At 40.3% G+C, this 16,606-nt stretch overlaps 1 protein-coding gene and 2 non-coding genes across 5 annotated transcripts; all 3 read left to right on the top strand.

Moving 5' to 3' along the window:
* Positions 1-580: 580 nt before the first annotated feature.
* RPL21 (ribosomal protein L21) lies at positions 581-5,308 on the top strand. Of its 3 annotated transcripts, none has more exons than XM_037800378.1 (6): positions 581-658; positions 3,014-3,092; positions 3,466-3,527; positions 4,197-4,309; positions 4,834-4,984; positions 5,175-5,308. In XM_037800378.1, the coding sequence occupies exons 2-6, from the start codon at positions 3,026-3,028 to the stop codon at positions 5,262-5,264; spliced, it is 483 nt and encodes a 160-aa protein (XP_037656306.1). In that variant the 5' UTR covers positions 581-658; positions 3,014-3,025; the 3' UTR covers positions 5,265-5,308. The 3 variants fall into 3 exon arrangements, with proteins under 3 accessions (XP_037656306.1, XP_037656307.1, XP_037656308.1); XM_037800379.1 differs by lacking the exon at positions 581-658 and adding an exon at positions 746-764; XM_037800380.1 differs by lacking the exon at positions 581-658 and adding an exon at positions 912-931.
* Positions 4,028-4,099, top strand: LOC119507538. Its single transcript, XR_005211291.1, has one exon. It is a non-coding gene; the product is annotated as a small nucleolar RNA SNORD102 (small nucleolar RNA).
* Positions 4,354-4,480, top strand: LOC119507544. The gene has a single exon (XR_005211297.1). It is a non-coding gene; the product is annotated as a small nucleolar RNA SNORA27 (small nucleolar RNA).
* Positions 5,309-16,606: the final 11,298 nt, after the last annotated feature.

Below are 16,606 nucleotides of genomic sequence, written 5' to 3'. Positions count from 1 at the left end.
CCACGTTTTTAAAGAGTTTCTCTAGCTCATGTGTTTAGAAGTGAAATGCTGGGATTTAGATTTTGAAAATCTGGGAATTCTACCAATTTCGCCAAACTGCTTTCTAAACCGCTTTAACAACTTACGCATAAAATAAGTAAATACGCGTAGAAAAGGGGGGGAAAAAAAACCTCTTTAAGGATACACAGCCTGGATAGTATGTTTGCTTCATCACGATTTGACTTTTGCGCCCCCATAACCACCTCTGCAAACTAACAACTAAAAAGAGATAATACGTTTGAAGAGGAACACACCGCCCAATTACTCTTGATTCCACCCGAGAGGCGGACGCAGGCCCGCTTCCGGCGTCATCTGCGTCGCAAAGGCGCCGGCGGGACGCTGGGGACGGCGGCGTCCTGTTTGATCCCCGTGAAGGCCCCCTTCCGGGCTGTCTGGCAAGAGCCAAGTGTCAGCTGGATGTGGTCGATTACTTCTTTTTCGCAAGAAAGCAAAATAGCCTTAGAGACTCTTTTTGTCCCCGGAGACGATCCCTTTTTCCAGAAAAACTCGTTTCGTTAGGCGTTTCTCCCAGGCAGCGCCGCGGGCAGCCCCCAGGCCCTTGTAAGGCGCGTGCCGCAGCTCCGCCTCCTTCCTTTCGGCCGGAACCGCCATCTTGCAGGTATGCTTCGCGTGTGCCTCCCGGTGCTTCTGGGTCGGCAGACTTGAACCCCGACTGTGTGACCTCTCACGCCGTGCATTGGAGCCCTAGAGAGGGTGTTTAGCCGGTATGCGGGCCACTGGCGGGGGCGAGTGGAGCCATCTCCTGCCAAACCGCGATCGGCGTGTGCCGGGCCGGGCCGGGCCTGAGGACCCGATTGCGATGCCGCTGCCCTCCGGGGGGACAGTTTGGAGAAATAAGACGAGACCGAGTCACTGGGGAGGGGCGTTTCGGGTCAGTGTGGAAAGGATTTCGTCTTTAATATATTCCCACGTTTTCAGCTCTGGTATCCTGGAGGCTCGGACAGGCTGTGGCCACCGGGCCTGACACCTTCTGAACTCCTTTTAGCGTAGCATTTTTGCTTCTAACCTAAAACTTAAACCTGTGATTCTCCGTCGGGCGGGGTCTTCGGGGTAGTGGGAACGGGTTTTCATTCAGGCTTAGGCTTTAGCCTCGGATGAGCCTTAGGAATATGTGAAAGCCTGGCCTTGTCCGAGAAGGGTGGGTGCCTATCGAATCGAACCCCCAAAACAGTTTCAGTTAATGGATGAAATTACTTTTGGTCCCCGAAACACAACCGGGAGGAGGGAAGGTACTTTCAGGTCGCCATCCCACTTTTTGCTCCAAAAGTAGGTATTGTTTTGCTAATTCTAAGGTAGCCTGCGAAGAGATTTCTCGAATTAACTACATGTGTGGTGTAGAAGTTTAGGAAAAAGGTTATTTATTATAATCTCTAACTTGCAGTTTTTTCATGTTTTTGTCTGCTTTGTGGATATTAGCAGCCAGTCGAGCATCCTTTCGGCCGTAGTTAACTGGTTTTCATACTGCAGATTGCACCCAATAGTGAGTTCTCTTAGCCTGTTTTTTGGTATTACAGAGCATGGGCTCTGGACTCAGAAATGACTTGCATTCCTGTTTCTGCCACTTTGTAACTCCACAAAGCAACTTGAACCTGAACCTGTAGAGCATCTCTCTTTTTAAACTTAACACAGGTTTATAACTGTAGAGATTTGGGGGATTAGAACGGGCTACCTGGCATTTAACAGATGTCTTTTTGCCTTTTTATATGTTTAGTTTTTTAAAGGCTGTATTACAGCAGTGGTTTGGCTTTGGTGGGTTAGGTGAAACATGCTTGTGTCTCCTTTCCACACAAATTACATGGTAAAGGTACTTTGGTGGAGTCATCAAGATTAAAGAGTAAAAATAAATCAAATTAAAGAGACCAATTTATGTTAGAACATTGTCAGTCAAGTTAAGCCTGAGTTAGGTATATTTTGCCTTGTGGTAGGAGTAATTACCAGGAATGGCATTTCTGCCCTGGATGACCGGAAGAGGTAAATGTTTTGACCTCTTGGGAAATAAAGGGAAAGGTTTAATTCTGAATGCCTATAGTTAAATTCTTAGATAAACATAAATTAGCTACCAGGTACTATTAAGCGTTTGTGCCAGGAATTGCTGAGTGCTTTCTCAGTTAGTTGTTAACTCCATTTTACAAATCGGGGTGAAGAGCTTAAAACATGTGGGTCTCCCAGCAGCTAAGAGGCAGAGTCTATGTCAAATTTAGGCCAGCATTTATAAACCCTTTGTTGTTTTTTTTTCCTGTTACCCATATACATTTCCTAATAAATTAGTAATCAGAAATGGGAGGTGCATTAGAAATAATTCTAACAGTTAAATAGATGCTGGGTCAGAAAATAAAGTAGGTAAGAAAAAGGGTTTAATCTACTGTATAAATTCAAGCCTGAGCTTTATTCCTCTAAATTACCTTCTAGTTTGTAATTCCAGTGCCCATGACATTCAAGACTGGCTCTACAAATAATAGTGTTGTAGGAGTCCTATTGTGCTTTTTATATTCTAATAGGAAAAGTGTTTAGTTTCTAATTTCACATTCTGCTAATGAGTGTGATTGCTATACATCAGTTAACATTTACACACCTGTGTTCTGCTTGGTTTCATAGATGGGTCGAATAGTCTCAGCTTAAGGGTGATCTTTTTCTAGTAGGGAATAAGGAATGGAAAAATGAATAAATTTCTTTTAATGATATAGAACTTAGCCATTCCTGGTAATTACTCCTACCACAAGGCAAAATATACCTAACTCAGTTTTTTTATAGAACCTTACTTGCTAAAATGATGTTCATTTTACCCTTTAAAAGAAATGTTAAGTGATGATGTAGCTTTTTATCTTGTTCCTTAGTTGTTTAATTCAGACATTAGTACTAAAATGCCAACATTTGAAATAACTGGTTTTGGTGTAAAGGTGTGAATCTCAATTTTGAGGTTGCATTTAAATGTTTTTATACTTTCTGGTTTCAGTAATTTGCCAAAATGACGAACACAAAGGGAAAGAGGAGAGGCACCCGCTATATGTTTTCTAGGCCTTTTAGAAAACATGGTAAGTAGTTTGCTTTCCTTGAGAACAAATGTGGCATACGTTGGCATTTTACTAATACATTTCTGCTTTGCTTCTTAGAATGTATTCTTAATAAATGACATTAAATAGCCAGTATCTGCCTAAATTATTTTGTAATAAAAAGCATGATTTTTGTGTAATGGTTTCTTAACTAAGTATTGGTGCAGGATTAAACTTTTTAGGAGATGGGTTGTGATTTAGTAGATTGATTTTTTTGCTTTCAAGAGAAATTGTCCACTAGAAAAAATTTAAAATTGTCAAAGGTTGCGTGTATGTTGAAAGCTAGTAAAATTCTGTATTTTTCTTACTCGACTTTCTTTATCTCTGTACTGACTTTATTAAAACAATTTTACAGGAGTTGTTCCTTTGGCCACGTATATGCGAATCTACAAGAAAGGTGATATTGTAGACATCAAGGTAAATTTTAACTTAAAAAGTTTTTTTCCTGAGTTTCATCTGATCCCATGCACAGTCATGTTCTCTTTTATGATGTACATTTTTTAAATTGTGAAAATAACACTACAAAATAACAAGTTAGAAATGTTGAATTTAATCTAGTATTAAAATTCAAATATTAGTATTTATTGCATCTTTTGGCTCCTTTTGGTTCTCCTAAATAAGGGAAAATCTGTTTCCTGAATAAGAGCTAAGTATAGAAAGGATTTTTTAAAATTTTGCTTTAAGAAACCAGAGTTTTAAGACCTGTTCTTAATTGAGTCTAAAAAATTTACTTGTTACCTGCTTGCTATTAACAGCTGGTAGAAGGCATTAGGAAAAAAAATCATGAGAGTTTGTCATGGTAACGGAATATTTTAGTGTGCAAAATTTAATTTTTGATGGAGATGACTTTTTATCAAAACACAGGTGAAAGCTGTGTTCTCTTGTAACCAATATTTAAATGTGACCTGGCACTCAAGAGCTTAATGATGATTGTCTTTTTGATTGCTTTGAAGCAATGTGAAAAACACATTTCACCGGCTCTGAAAGCTCTGAGTTGTCATATAGGAGAAAAAAGTATCTAAGTTCAATAAAAGCCCAGGGTTGAAAAGAAGGGGGAATCACTGGTATAACATTTTGTTCCTGTAGGGAATGGGCACTGTTCAAAAAGGAATGCCTCACAAATGTTACCATGGCAAAACTGGAAGAGTCTACAATGTTACCCAGCATGCTGTTGGTATCGTTGTAAACAAACAAGTGAAGTAAGTAATGTCATAATTCTTTGTGACTAATTAATATTCCTTCATACCCGCTTTTCACTTTGCCAATTGGACTCATGTCTTTATTGGTCATTCAAGTGGGGCAGAGGAAATATCCTTTTAAAACCCAGGCAAACTCGGTGTTTGTCTTGTATCCTGTCAGAGGAAACAAATTGAAATAGACTTGGTGGAATGTTTTTAAGCTTATGCAGTTTGGTAGTAAGTAGTTCTTGTTTTTAGAGTATAAAAAGCACTTTAATAAGGTTCATTAACAATCTGGCCTAGGTTAAATTGGTACTTAATTGCTTGGTATCTGTTACCAGAAGAGAGCTTAACAGTGGGGGTATCTCCCCTTTAACACCCCTTCCAGTAAGGTTAATAATTGATTGTAAATTAGCCGTCTTCTTTTATCCTCCTGCGTGTAAAATGTTTCATGGTTTATTTAATAAATGAAACCACCAAAAGTTCTGAATTTGGGTTATTTTTTTTGATGAAGCATTTATTTATAGAACTTTTGCTTTCTCCAGGGGCAAGATTCTTGCCAAGAGAATTAATGTACGTATTGAGCATATTAAACACTCTAAGAGCCGAGATAGCTTCTTAAAGCGTGTGAAGGAAAATGATCAGAAAAAAAAGGAAGCCAAAGAGAAAGGTACCTGGGTTCAACTGAAGCGCCAGGTGAGTACTTGCCTGTAGAGTTCTTTATGGGTTTCAGGGAACATTAAAATTGTTGCTTAGTGGTCGTTCCTTTTTTGAAAGTTGATTTAAATGTTGCGTGTGTATTTGATTTTGAGAGCACTTCAAGTTACAGTATTTGTATTCCCCTGCCTTTTTTTTTTTTTTTTTTTTTTTTTTTTTTCTCAAATAGCCTGCTCCACCCAGAGAAGCACACTTTGTGAGAACCAATGGAAAAGAGCCTGAGCTACTGGAGCCCATTCCCTATGAATTCATGGCATAAAAGGTGTAAAAAAGAAATAAAAGACTTGTGGATCATAAAAATTACAGGTTTTTTATTTTATTTTCTGTTGAGTAGAAGTGTCGTATCCCTTCCCCAAAAGAAAAAGTATTTAGAGCCAACTCTGTCCTAATTCATTGGGTATTAAATGTCTTTACTGTTAAATTTAGTACTTCTCTTGCTGAAAGATGTGAAGTGGCTTATTGTACAACAAAGAAGGTACTCATTTGGTGGTTAAAAAACTGCAGATGTTTCTGTAACGTTAACACTAGTTTAAGTATCATCCCTTTAAATCACAATGGAAAAACAATTCTCAAAAATAAATGGAAGGCTATCTATTGCATGACTGTTAAGCTCAAGGAGAGTTGAGTACCCATAATAGTATTATAAATAGTTTTTAAGAATCAGGAATTTGCCTTTGATACTTAATACTTAAAAATAGATTGTTTAAAGCAGTCTGTTCTTTATGAGTTACCTACTAGTTCCACATTACTTGGGCCTTCCATGGAACAGGACTCAAAAAACAAGTCTTACAATAATTTAAAAGTAGGATACTTCCAATTTTTTTTCAATCAGAGGCAAACATTTATTACTAAACATGCAGTATGTCATTCTAAGCACTTTACATAATTTAATCATGCCATCAAACATAAGTGCTATTGTGCCCTTTTTATATAAAAGTAAGATAAGGCACAGGTAAATAAATTGCCCAGGGTCACAGCTAAGAGGTGTTAAGCAAAGATTCAAAACCAGGTAGTTGGGCTCTACTACAGGGTGTTAATCACTAGTGCTCTATAGCTTCCAGTATTAGTGGAAACATTTTAGAGGTTATTTGGTTGCTTAGTGGGTTTTTTAATCTGCCTACGACAAATGGGTATCCATAATTCAACATGTTCAAAGGGATTTGATCACGGCCTACCTTATCTTCAGTATTCTGTAATTAGAAGTGATAACAATATTATTTAGTTGATTTGAAATGGAAATCTTGATTTCTGTCCAGTATTCAATCGAATTATGCCCTTCAGGCCTGGCTTATGTCCTAAAGCAGTGTTCTCCCTGATCTCCCTGCCTCTAACATGTATCAAATGCTTATTTAAAAATAAGCCACTTCCAGGTTCCTGTTGGCTTGCCTTCAGCTTTCCTTCTTCAGCTTGTTATACCAACTGACCTTTAAGGTTCTACCCTGGCTTGACACAGCCTTCTGATACTGTCTCAGGTACGTTGCTTTTCTAACTTTAACAGCTGTCTCCCCCTCTTATCTGATGTACAGCACAGCATTTTTTTAAAAAAACAGTCTAAATGCCAATGCTATGAATGTGCATGACGCTTATTTTGGATTATTTAAAGGTAGGTTTTCTCACAAGCAGAATACTAGGTTTAGAAACTGTTTTCCAGGTTCCTGATTCATTTTGATAAATTGCTTCCCTAATATTTGCACATATTCACTCTAACCTGCAGTGCATGAAATACTTGTTTCATTGCTTATCAGCATGGATTATTATAATTTAGTCTGTTTTTGGTGAAAGAAAGGGTTGCATTTATGCAGTTAGTATTGAATTTGGCTTCAGCCAGCTTCAGAACACTGCTGGTTTCTTTCTAACTCCTAAACAGTTTTTTTGCTGAATCTTCCTATCTTTCAGATCTCCAAATATCAAAATGCCTATATAGTCATTCTCCAGATCTTCAACCTCTTGGCCTTGCCCAGCATTTATTTATCTCATGGTGATTCCCAAATCCGAGCCACCACCCCTTACTTCCTGAACTGAAGGCATTCGTTCATACTTAGCATCTTCATTGGGTGTCACTTTGCATCTTAAAACCTCATGTCCAAATAGGACTGTTGGTCTGTATTCCTCAAACCTGTTCCCAGTGTTTCCCATCTTTTTAAAATTGACTGTTCATCTACTTGATTAGACCCCAAACTTTGGGTTTCATTCTTGACTTGTCTCTTATGCCTAATTCTAATCCATCAGCAAATTCTGTTGGTGGAACTTCAAAATTCCTCCTGAATCAGGCCATTTCTCAACATCTCCAGATGCTATCACCACAGACCAAGCCACCATCAAGCACTCGTGTGCCATTGGAAAAATGAAACTAGACTCGGCTCTCCTTCCTGTCCCACTTCCCCAATCTTCACATAGAAAGCAGTCAGTCACCCTTTCAAAATGTAAATACATCATGACTACTGCACAAAAATGGCTTCCATAAAAAATTCAAAGTTATTGCCAAGGTCTGAAAACCCCATATCTGGTCTCCAGCTGTCTTTGACCTCACCTTTTACCACTTTACTACAAAGCCAGATTCAATTAGTTACACTTGCCTCCTTTCTGTGACTTGAACATGAAAGGTACACCCTTTCCTCTGTCTTTTTCTACTTGATGTTCCCCCTGGAATGCTTTTCCCTCAGGTCCCCATGTCTTGTTCCTTTAGTTTCTTCAGTCTGCTCAAATGTTAACCATATCAGACTCCCATTCTCTATCCCTTTACTCTGCTGTATTATTTTTTTGTGGTCTTTAATCATTACCTAATATGCTTTAAAGTTGGAGGTCTGAGTTTTTCTTACCAACTTTTATCTGTGGATCTACTTTATTGTGTTAGGGAATATTGACTGGTACTTACTATACTGGGGAAGGAGGAAAAGGAGACAAATATCTTAATTCCTCCATGAGTCTAGGGCAATAAGGCACAAATAACTATATGATGCACGGCAAAATAAGGTTATCAAGGAGTGTAAAGGAACAATGGGGAGAGAGCTGGTGCCAGCAGGGCTCTTATCTCTGCCCTCTTTGTTTTATGGGTTATTCTTGGTTTCTTGTATACTTGTATTGCTGCTTCCATGACTGCAGCTTACACTTCATAGCTAAAACTTCAACCTGCCTTTACTCTGCCTTCCTTGCCCCATACAGTTACACTTCCTGGTTGCACCCCGCTTCATATCTGGCTTCTGCCTCTGCCATTGTTGAACTGTACTCTCAAAGATTACCAAAAACTTGCTAATTAACAAATCCAGAGACCTCCTTTTGCTCTTGCTTTATCTCCCTAAAGTATTTTTAAAATTTTTATTGTAACACACAAAATTTCCTGTTTTAACCGCTTTCATGTGCTCAATTCAGTGACAATAAATGACATTCACAATATTATGCTACTATCACCACCATTCATTACCAAAGCTTTTGTTTCACCCCAGACAAACTCTGAACCCATTAAGCAATAACTTCCCATCTCCTCACCCTTCATGGCTAAATAATATTCCATTGTGTTTATATACTGCATTTTGTTTATTCCTCAGTTGGATGCTTGGATTGTTTCCACCTTTTGGCTATTGTGAATAATGCTGCTATGAACATTGATGTACATATATCTGAGCCCCTGTTTTTAGTTCTTTAGGGTATATACCTAGAAGTGGAATTGCTGAGTCATAAGATAATTCTATGGTTAACTTTCTCAGGAACTGCCAAACTGTTTTTCACAGTGACTGCACCATTTTACATTCTCACCACCAATGTACAGGAGTATCGATTTCTCACATACTTGTCAACATTTGTTTTCCCTTTTTAAAGTAACAGCCATCCTAGTGGATATGAAATGGTATTTTATAATTGCTTTGATTTGCATTTCCCTAATGGCTAATGATGTTGAGCATCTTTTCATGTGTTTATTGGCTCTGATATTTAGCAGAGCCAACATTTTTTTCTCTTCCAAGGGCTTCTGCTATCATAGTTTACGCAAGTGGTTCTACCTGACATCTTCCCCCCCCCCCCCTTGTTCTGGATCTCCCTTAATCTTCTGCATCTGTGGCTCTCTTCCTTTTCTGTAAGTTCTTCTTGGGTGATATAAGCTGGGAGTTCTGCCAGCCAGCAGCACTATCTGGGAACTTGTTAATATGTACACCTCTCCTTGGCCTGCTGAATCAGAAGTTCTTGGGTTGGGACCCAGCACTCTGGGTGATTGAAATGCTTGCTCAAGTTGGAGAACCATTGACAAGCAATTCCTAGGTCTTTAGTCCTCAATACACTTCAGACTCAAATTTCAGAGCACACTTACTCTGAAGCTCCAGATGTGTATTTTCAGCTCCCTCTTGGGTATCTCCATTTGGATTCCTTGCAAGTGTTCTGCAAATTAATTTGTAATGCATTACTCCAGAGATGAGCCAAATTGAAATCTCTGAGGTTTGAGTAATGAATGGTGCTGATAAAATTATGTGACTGCCTTAAATGCAAGTCTTTAAGTAATGAGCAACCACTGTAGGTTATTAATTTATAAATTAACTCGTTACTCTAAAGTTCCCTTTTCTTACACTTCATGAAAATGAAGAAAGATATTCTGGCCATAAAAACTGTTACTTTCTTCTTAAAGAACCTTGACTGTAGATGTGGCTGCATGGCCCTTTTGCCTTAATTCTGTCTCTTGACCTAGCCAGGGATTTTCTCAGGCCTGATTTCATTCAGTTGAACCCAATACCTTAGGTTGGATGAAATAACACATTCCTTTTGAGATTTTCTCTGAATGTTGTGGCAAAAAAACCACCTAGGAACTTCTCTTCCATATTCCTGTTAGTGTAGTGTTAACATTTTCTCTGTACTTGGGTAGAAAAAATGTTAAACAATTGCTAAAATTTAGCAATAAAAATTGCTAATATAAAGGTAGGCTCTTCAAGACCTAGTATTAGGAGGCAGCTTCTTAGACCTTATACCCAAAGCACAAGCAATGAAAGAAAAAAAAATAGATAAATGGAAACTTTTCAAAATCAAAAGCTTCTGTACTACCTCAAAAGAATTTGTCAAAAAGGTGAAGAGGCAGCCAATGCAATGGGAGAAAATGTTTGGAAACCATGTATCTGATAAGAGACTGATATCCGGTATATATAGAGAGAAATCCTACAACTTAATGACACTAGTACAAACAGCCCAATTATAAAATGGGCAAAGATAGGAAAAGATGGTTTTCTGAAGAGGAAATACAAATGACTAAAAAACATGAAAAAAATGTTCATATTCCCTAGCTATTAGGGAAATGCAAGCCAAATCACAATGAGCTATCATCTTACACTGATAAGAATGGCTGCCATTAAACAAACAAGAAACTACAAATGCTGGAGAGTAAGTGGAGAAATTGGAACTTGTATTCATTGCTGGTGGGAATGTATAATGGTACAGCCGCTGTGGTTCCTCAGAAAACTAGATATCTAGCTACCCTACCATCTGGCAATTGCACTTCTCCATATGTACCCAGAAGATCTGAAAGCAGTGACACAGACAGACATTTGCATGTTGATGTTTATAGTGGCACCATTCACAATTGCCAAGAGATGGAAACAATCCAACTATCCTTCAACAGATGAGTGGATAAACAAAATGTGGTAAATATATATGATGGAATGCTATGCAGCAGTAAGAATGAATGCGGTCCTCAAACATGACAACATGGATGAACCTTAAAGACATGATGCTGAGTGAAATAAGCCAGACACAAAAGGAGAGAGATTGTATGTTACTACTAAATGTGAACTCCCTGAACAATGTAAAATCAGTGTCTTGTAATGTAGAATATAGGGGACCTAGAGAAAGACAGAAGCTAGTGAAGGGGGAATGATAACCTAGTATGTACAGACATGATAATGAGAGTGAATGTAAAGGTATGGAAATAGACAGGGGTGATGATAGTTCGTTAATGGGATTATATGTATCAGTGCCACATTGAAGGCAAACTTGATCACAAGTGGTTGTTTAAAGGTATGTAACCCACAGAGTAGCACTAAAATATGTGTTTGCGTGATATGCTTCTAAGGGATGACACCAGTACAAAGAGTTAACAAGAGTGGTGTATGGAAAAACTACTCATTACATATTATAGACTATTTAATAGGAATACCTTACCAGCACTACATTAATACTAGGGATGAATAATTAGCAACTTATAAGAGATCTGAGATGTTTTGTTTTAGGATAATTGTTTAAAATTAAGAGTGATGATGATTGTACAGCGAAGTGAAGATAATGTGAGACATGATTTTTTTTTGGACGGAGTATATGCTTTGTGAAATTAGGAACCCCGTACTTAATTAGTGAAGCCCTTGATCTTGAAGCTTGCTCTTGGGAAACTTAAAGCTGTAGATGGGAGGCTAAGCCTTCCTGTAATTATGCCTGGGAGTCTCTTCAGAGAACCTCTTGTTGCTCAGATGTGGCCTTTCTGTAAGCCCAACTCAGTAAATAAATTCATTAACCTCCCCGCTACGTGGCACGACTCCCAGGGGGAGTGAATCTCCTTGGCAATGTGGGACACGACTCCCAGGAATGAGCCTGGCCCTGGCATCCAGGGATTGAAAATGCCTGCTTGGCCAAAAAGGGGGAAAAGAAAGGTAAAATCAGGTTACAGTGGCTAAGAGATTTCAAATAGAGTCAAGAGGCTTTCCTAGAGGCTACTCTTATGCAAGCTCCAGCTAAATATTCCAAATGGCCACAGTATGCCAAACCCTAACCAATGAGTCCTAAAATACCTAGGTCCCTATCTGAGACACTCCTAAGTTTATCTCCTAGAAACTTAAATCCACCTGTATTCCTATGCTAGACAAGTCCTAAAACCCAGAGACAACAGCCTCTTTAAGAACAACATCCAGATGCAGCCCCCCCTTTCTCCATTATGTCGACACCCCTTTTCAATATGAACAAGCTAGGGTGGTCACTGCGTAGATACCCCTGAAGATTGAGTGATAAGACAGGAAGAGGTAGCAACAGACAAGATAGGATTTAACAGGATTACAAATACTGAATCTATATAATCATATTTTTTAGATGCTGGGATATTAGAATAGTTAGAAGGAAATAACTGAAATGGTGGAACTGTAACGCATAACATTCTTTGAATTTCATAGCTACTCATTAAATTGTACTTTGAAAGTTATCACCCTTCTGTGTGTGTTATATTTCACAATAAGGAAATAACTGCAATTGTGGAACTGTAACCCAGAACATTCTTTGAAATTTGCTAACTACTTGTTAAATCATAATTTGAAAGTTACCACTGTTATGTATATATGTGAAATTTCACAATAAAAATTACTTAAAAAGGTAGGTTTATCACATTCGTTTTTAATCAGAAATAAATTACAGCTGGACTTTTTTCATTTGGAAAATGAATATATATATATATATATATATATATATATATACACGTATGTATATATGTCATTTATCTTCATTCCCAGCTCCCCTTAAAGGGAAAATAAGTGGTATTGTTCATGCAGAAAACCTTCCTGGAGTCTGTTAGACAGTTGCTAGATTATGAGCAATAACAGTGAGGCAGCATCTGCAGCTGTTATTGCCGAGGTAGAAAATGTGTACAGAGCAGTGAATAAGCAGCCGGAGGTTCTGTATTGTGATTTTTTTCCAACAGCAAAGTGGTAAGGATGGAACTGACAGGGCATTTCAAAAAGCCCCTAATGGAAAAGGCACAGTGAAAATATGCTCATAAACACTTTCTCAGCAAGATGGGGATTTATGGAAATCATTTGGATTGAAAAATAAATGCATTGGGGCACTCTTGACTGTATAAAATGAGATGAAGGCTTAACTCAGGTGGATACCATTGAATTTCTTGCCCCTCCTAATAAGAAAGAAAGGTTCAGTTTAAATTAATTGCTCATGAGAGATGAATTAGTAAACAACTGAAGGTCCTTGAGAGCAGGGAGCACATCCTGATCTTTATATGCCCCTAGCACTGACACTATTGTGTGTAGTAGGGGCTACCCTCAAAAATAGTTCAGTGGCTCTCCATGGCCTCCAGGTGAATTCCTTAGCATGGCCTTCATTGCCGTCCACAGTCTGATTCCCAACCTTTTGGGTCACCCACCACATCCTTCTCACCTTTGAGACCACTCATTGTTCCTGAAATATGTATCTGTTTCCTTGATTTTGCCCTTGCTGTTGTTTCCTCAACTTGATATGCCTTTTCCCATCCCCCTTCTCCACCTATCAAATACTACTTGTGCTTGGAGACCAGCTCCTTTCCCCCATAGCTTTCCCTGAGAGTTAATTTGCTCTTGGAGCTTTCGTGGGGTTCGCACCCTGTCCTGCTTTGCACTTCATTTACAGGGCCAAAGGCTCCTTCCTGCTCTCCACACTGATAGAAAGTACTCAGCATTTGAAATCAGGGGGTTGGCATATCCACTACTGAAGACGGCTCTATGGCTTTGGATAAACTTCAACTTGTCTGAACCTCACTTTAAAAGATACCTATGTCACAGGATTGGTTAAGTATTAAGAGTAAGTAAGAAGTAAGATAATACTTGAGATATTTTTTATAAACTGAATTTATATATGATAAAGACCTCCAATAGATGGGGAGGTCTCTGAAGATAGGCACATCTTAACACTTTGTTGTCCTCAGTCCTCAATATGTGCCTGGCACTTGAAGACACTATAAATATTTGAGAATAGATGGTTTGCTGTTCTTTGTGTTCTGTGCTGGCACTTAACACAAAGCCTTACGGAGAGTAGATTTTCAATAATTTTGTCTGTTGAAATAAAGTAGGGAGCTGTTAGAGGGCAGAAGCATGATTCCTGCTCTGGGGGAGAGAGAACCTCAAAGGCAGTCTCCGAGGTTCCTGGAAGCTCAGTGTTCAAGGATTTAGGCTATCCAGAAAGGTCATTGATGTTGGGTGGTGGGTAATGGTGGGGACATTAATGAACTATAGGAGGACCCTTGGTAAATTTTGCCTGAAGGTTAGAATTCAAGCTTACTCAAATTCTAATAATACTGAGGCTGGTAAAGGGTTAATAACTTCCCAAGTCTAATATTTGCGTATTCCCAAATTCTGCCCTTCACATTCATTTTAAACACCCACGGATTTGTGCATCTACATCTGTGCCTATGCATTTCTATTATCTCTTTGAAACCATTTCAGCTTGCCTGTTACATTGGTTGCACCACAATTTTACCTAACTCTGGACACAAATTCAAAATGAAGTAGCAGAACACATTCAGGCAAGGCTATTTATAATTCTACAGTTCAGGGGCTTATTGTCTGCATTAAAAGGTCATGGATTATCTTGTGTATTTGTAAATGCAAAAAACCTTACCAAGGAGAATGGAATAATACTGGGGCTCTTCTGAGCAAAGGTGCAATGTAAATGCAAAATGGAACAAAATTATCACTGGGCAGAGAACAGCTTAGGAATCTTTCCTATTGGATGATCTTAATAAACTAGAATGATCTTATTCCTGATAGGGAATGTGAGACAGGGAATGAGGTGAAGAGATTAGCCCAAGATTCAACCAAGAAAGGGCTCTCCTTGCACCAAAAGTTCTGCATTTTAACCCTGGGAAAGCAAAGGATATTTGTGGCAGATCCCATAGGTTTCTGCCTAACAATCATTCTCTCTTCTACTTTTTGGTTTGCAATGAGGTAGCAATGTGTCCTGCCCCAGGTGAGGAACCCTGATGGTCTAAATTAGGCATGGCAATCGCAGTCTTCTTCACTAGGTACTTGGATAATCCCTTAACTGGCTTCTCGGTCTGGCCATTGGGAGGTAAGGACAAGTCTGCTGAGTTCTCCAGAGAACTATTTCCCAATAAAGAGACAAAGGAAGAGAGCCCCTTTCCTCCCTTCCTGCTAGGGTGAAGACTGGGTGTCTGGTGCCACAGGAACCACTTTTGTGTCCAAGATGGAAAGGCCAAGAGAGTCCCAGAGGCATCAACCCAGACGGCCATCGGTGAGCTGCACAGCGATCCCCGGAACCCGAGAGCTTCACGGTTGTCCAGAAGCAGCAGTTTCCTTTATGGTGCCTTTTCTCCTGTCAGGCACCAAGTCTTTGCAGTTAAACCGAAGGGGATTGCCTGATGAACGACCAAAACAGTACAACTTAAATACGCCAATTTGTGTCAGGACTTTTTCTGGAATGCTTCCTCCTGAGAGCAGTTTGCTCTCAAAACTAAGGTACTGGGACAATGCCACACACACAAGACTTCTCTCTTTTCCAGTTTACACAGTGAAGACATCATTCATTTATTCAATCAGGAAGTCAGTCAGTGAACAAACATTTATAAGGGCCTGGTATGTCCCAGGTACCACTATGTGTTGGGTACTGGAGACACCAGATAGAGCACCTGGCTCATGGAGACAGACACGAAACACATGTTCCATCAGTGGGGAGTGACAGTTTGGAACACTGATGCCAAAGGGTCGGGGGGTGGAGGGGATAGTGGTCAGAGATACCTCCAAGAGCAGAACATGTAACTGGAGTCGCCATCTCTTCCTAATCTACTTCAGGATTCCTCGGGGTTACTCAACTGAGAAATGAGAGAGCAGTAGGGATGGAGAGGAGGAGACCCCAAGAAATTTAGGAAGTAGAAATGATTAATTGATAAGGAACTGAGAGCAGTTAGAGTCAAAGATGACTCCCAGGTCCCTGGCTTGGGCTGCTGGGTGAATGGTGGCATGTTGATTAGTGTGGTAATTTGCAAAAAGCAGACTCAATTCTCTACCTCTCTCTGCCCTTTCACATGGGTCTCTGCAGCTCCTTCCACAAGGGGTGGAGAGGAATTCTGCACCCTTTGAATTTGAGCTGGACTTGTGACCTGCTTTGGCCACTAGAAGGCAGCAGGAGTGATGGTTCCCCTTTAGAGCCTGGGCCTCAGGAGGCCTCATCCATTTCACTCACTCCCTTGGAACACAGCTCAGCCCCCAGGAGGACAAACCCGGGGCCAGCCTGCTGGGTGATGGGAGGCACATGACTCAGTTCCCCCTTCCCTGGCTACCCTAGCACAGCCAAAAGCCAGCCAGTTACTAGATGTCAGGAAGACCACCCTAGACCACCAGCAAGATCAGCAGAGGTCCGCCCTAGAGAGGACAACCACCCAGTGAGCTAGAGGCTTGAGAGCAAACCTAAGGGATTGTTGTTTTAAGCCCTACGTTTTGCATGATTTGCTTGCAGAAAGGGTAAGGATGGAGCTGTTCAACAGGGACTGGGCCAGACTGGCACCCGGGTCAGAAGCAGGAAGGTCCCCACCCTGCCACGGCGGACTCCTGCAACCCCCCAGTCAGGCCGTGTCTCTCTCCTGCGGTCTCTTGCAGCTCCTCCACCCTAGCTAAACCCCGCCAATGCTCTGGAATGATGAATGCACGTGCACGGGGCAGTGCTAATGCAGAGCAGCAGTCCTGAGCCAGAGCTGCGGCGGGCGGAAGCCTTATTAAACGGTCCCGGGACTCAACTCAAGCCCGGATCTGGCTGCGTTTGATGACTGAGTCGAAAGCAATAACCCCGCGAGGGGCCGGCTCAGATCCGGAGCAAGGCCCCAGTGCCTGCGTTGCCCTAGGTGGACGGTAAATCGAGACCTCCTTCCCGCTC

This window comes from Choloepus didactylus, chromosome 12 (genome assembly GCF_015220235.1).
Source record: "Choloepus didactylus isolate mChoDid1 chromosome 12, mChoDid1.pri, whole genome shotgun sequence".
In the NCBI taxonomy this organism is placed as follows: domain Eukaryota; kingdom Metazoa; phylum Chordata; class Mammalia; order Pilosa; family Megalonychidae; genus Choloepus; species Choloepus didactylus.
The sequence above is the reverse complement of the archived record's forward strand: the minus strand, read 5'-3'. Positions and strand labels throughout refer to the sequence as shown.

Excerpts from the sequence above, each read along its gene's own strand:
- RPL21 (XM_037800378.1), top strand. The coding sequence starts at position 3,026 with ATGACGAACACAAAGGGAAAGAGGAGAGGCACCCGCTATATGTTTTCT. Across the intron at positions 4,310-4,833 it reads GTTGTAAACAAACAAGTGAA|GGGCAAGATTCTTGCCAAGA; the intron begins GTAAGTAATGTC and ends TGCTTTCTCCAG. Across the intron at positions 4,985-5,174 it reads GGGTTCAACTGAAGCGCCAG|CCTGCTCCACCCAGAGAAGC; the intron begins GTGAGTACTTGC and ends TTTCTCAAATAG.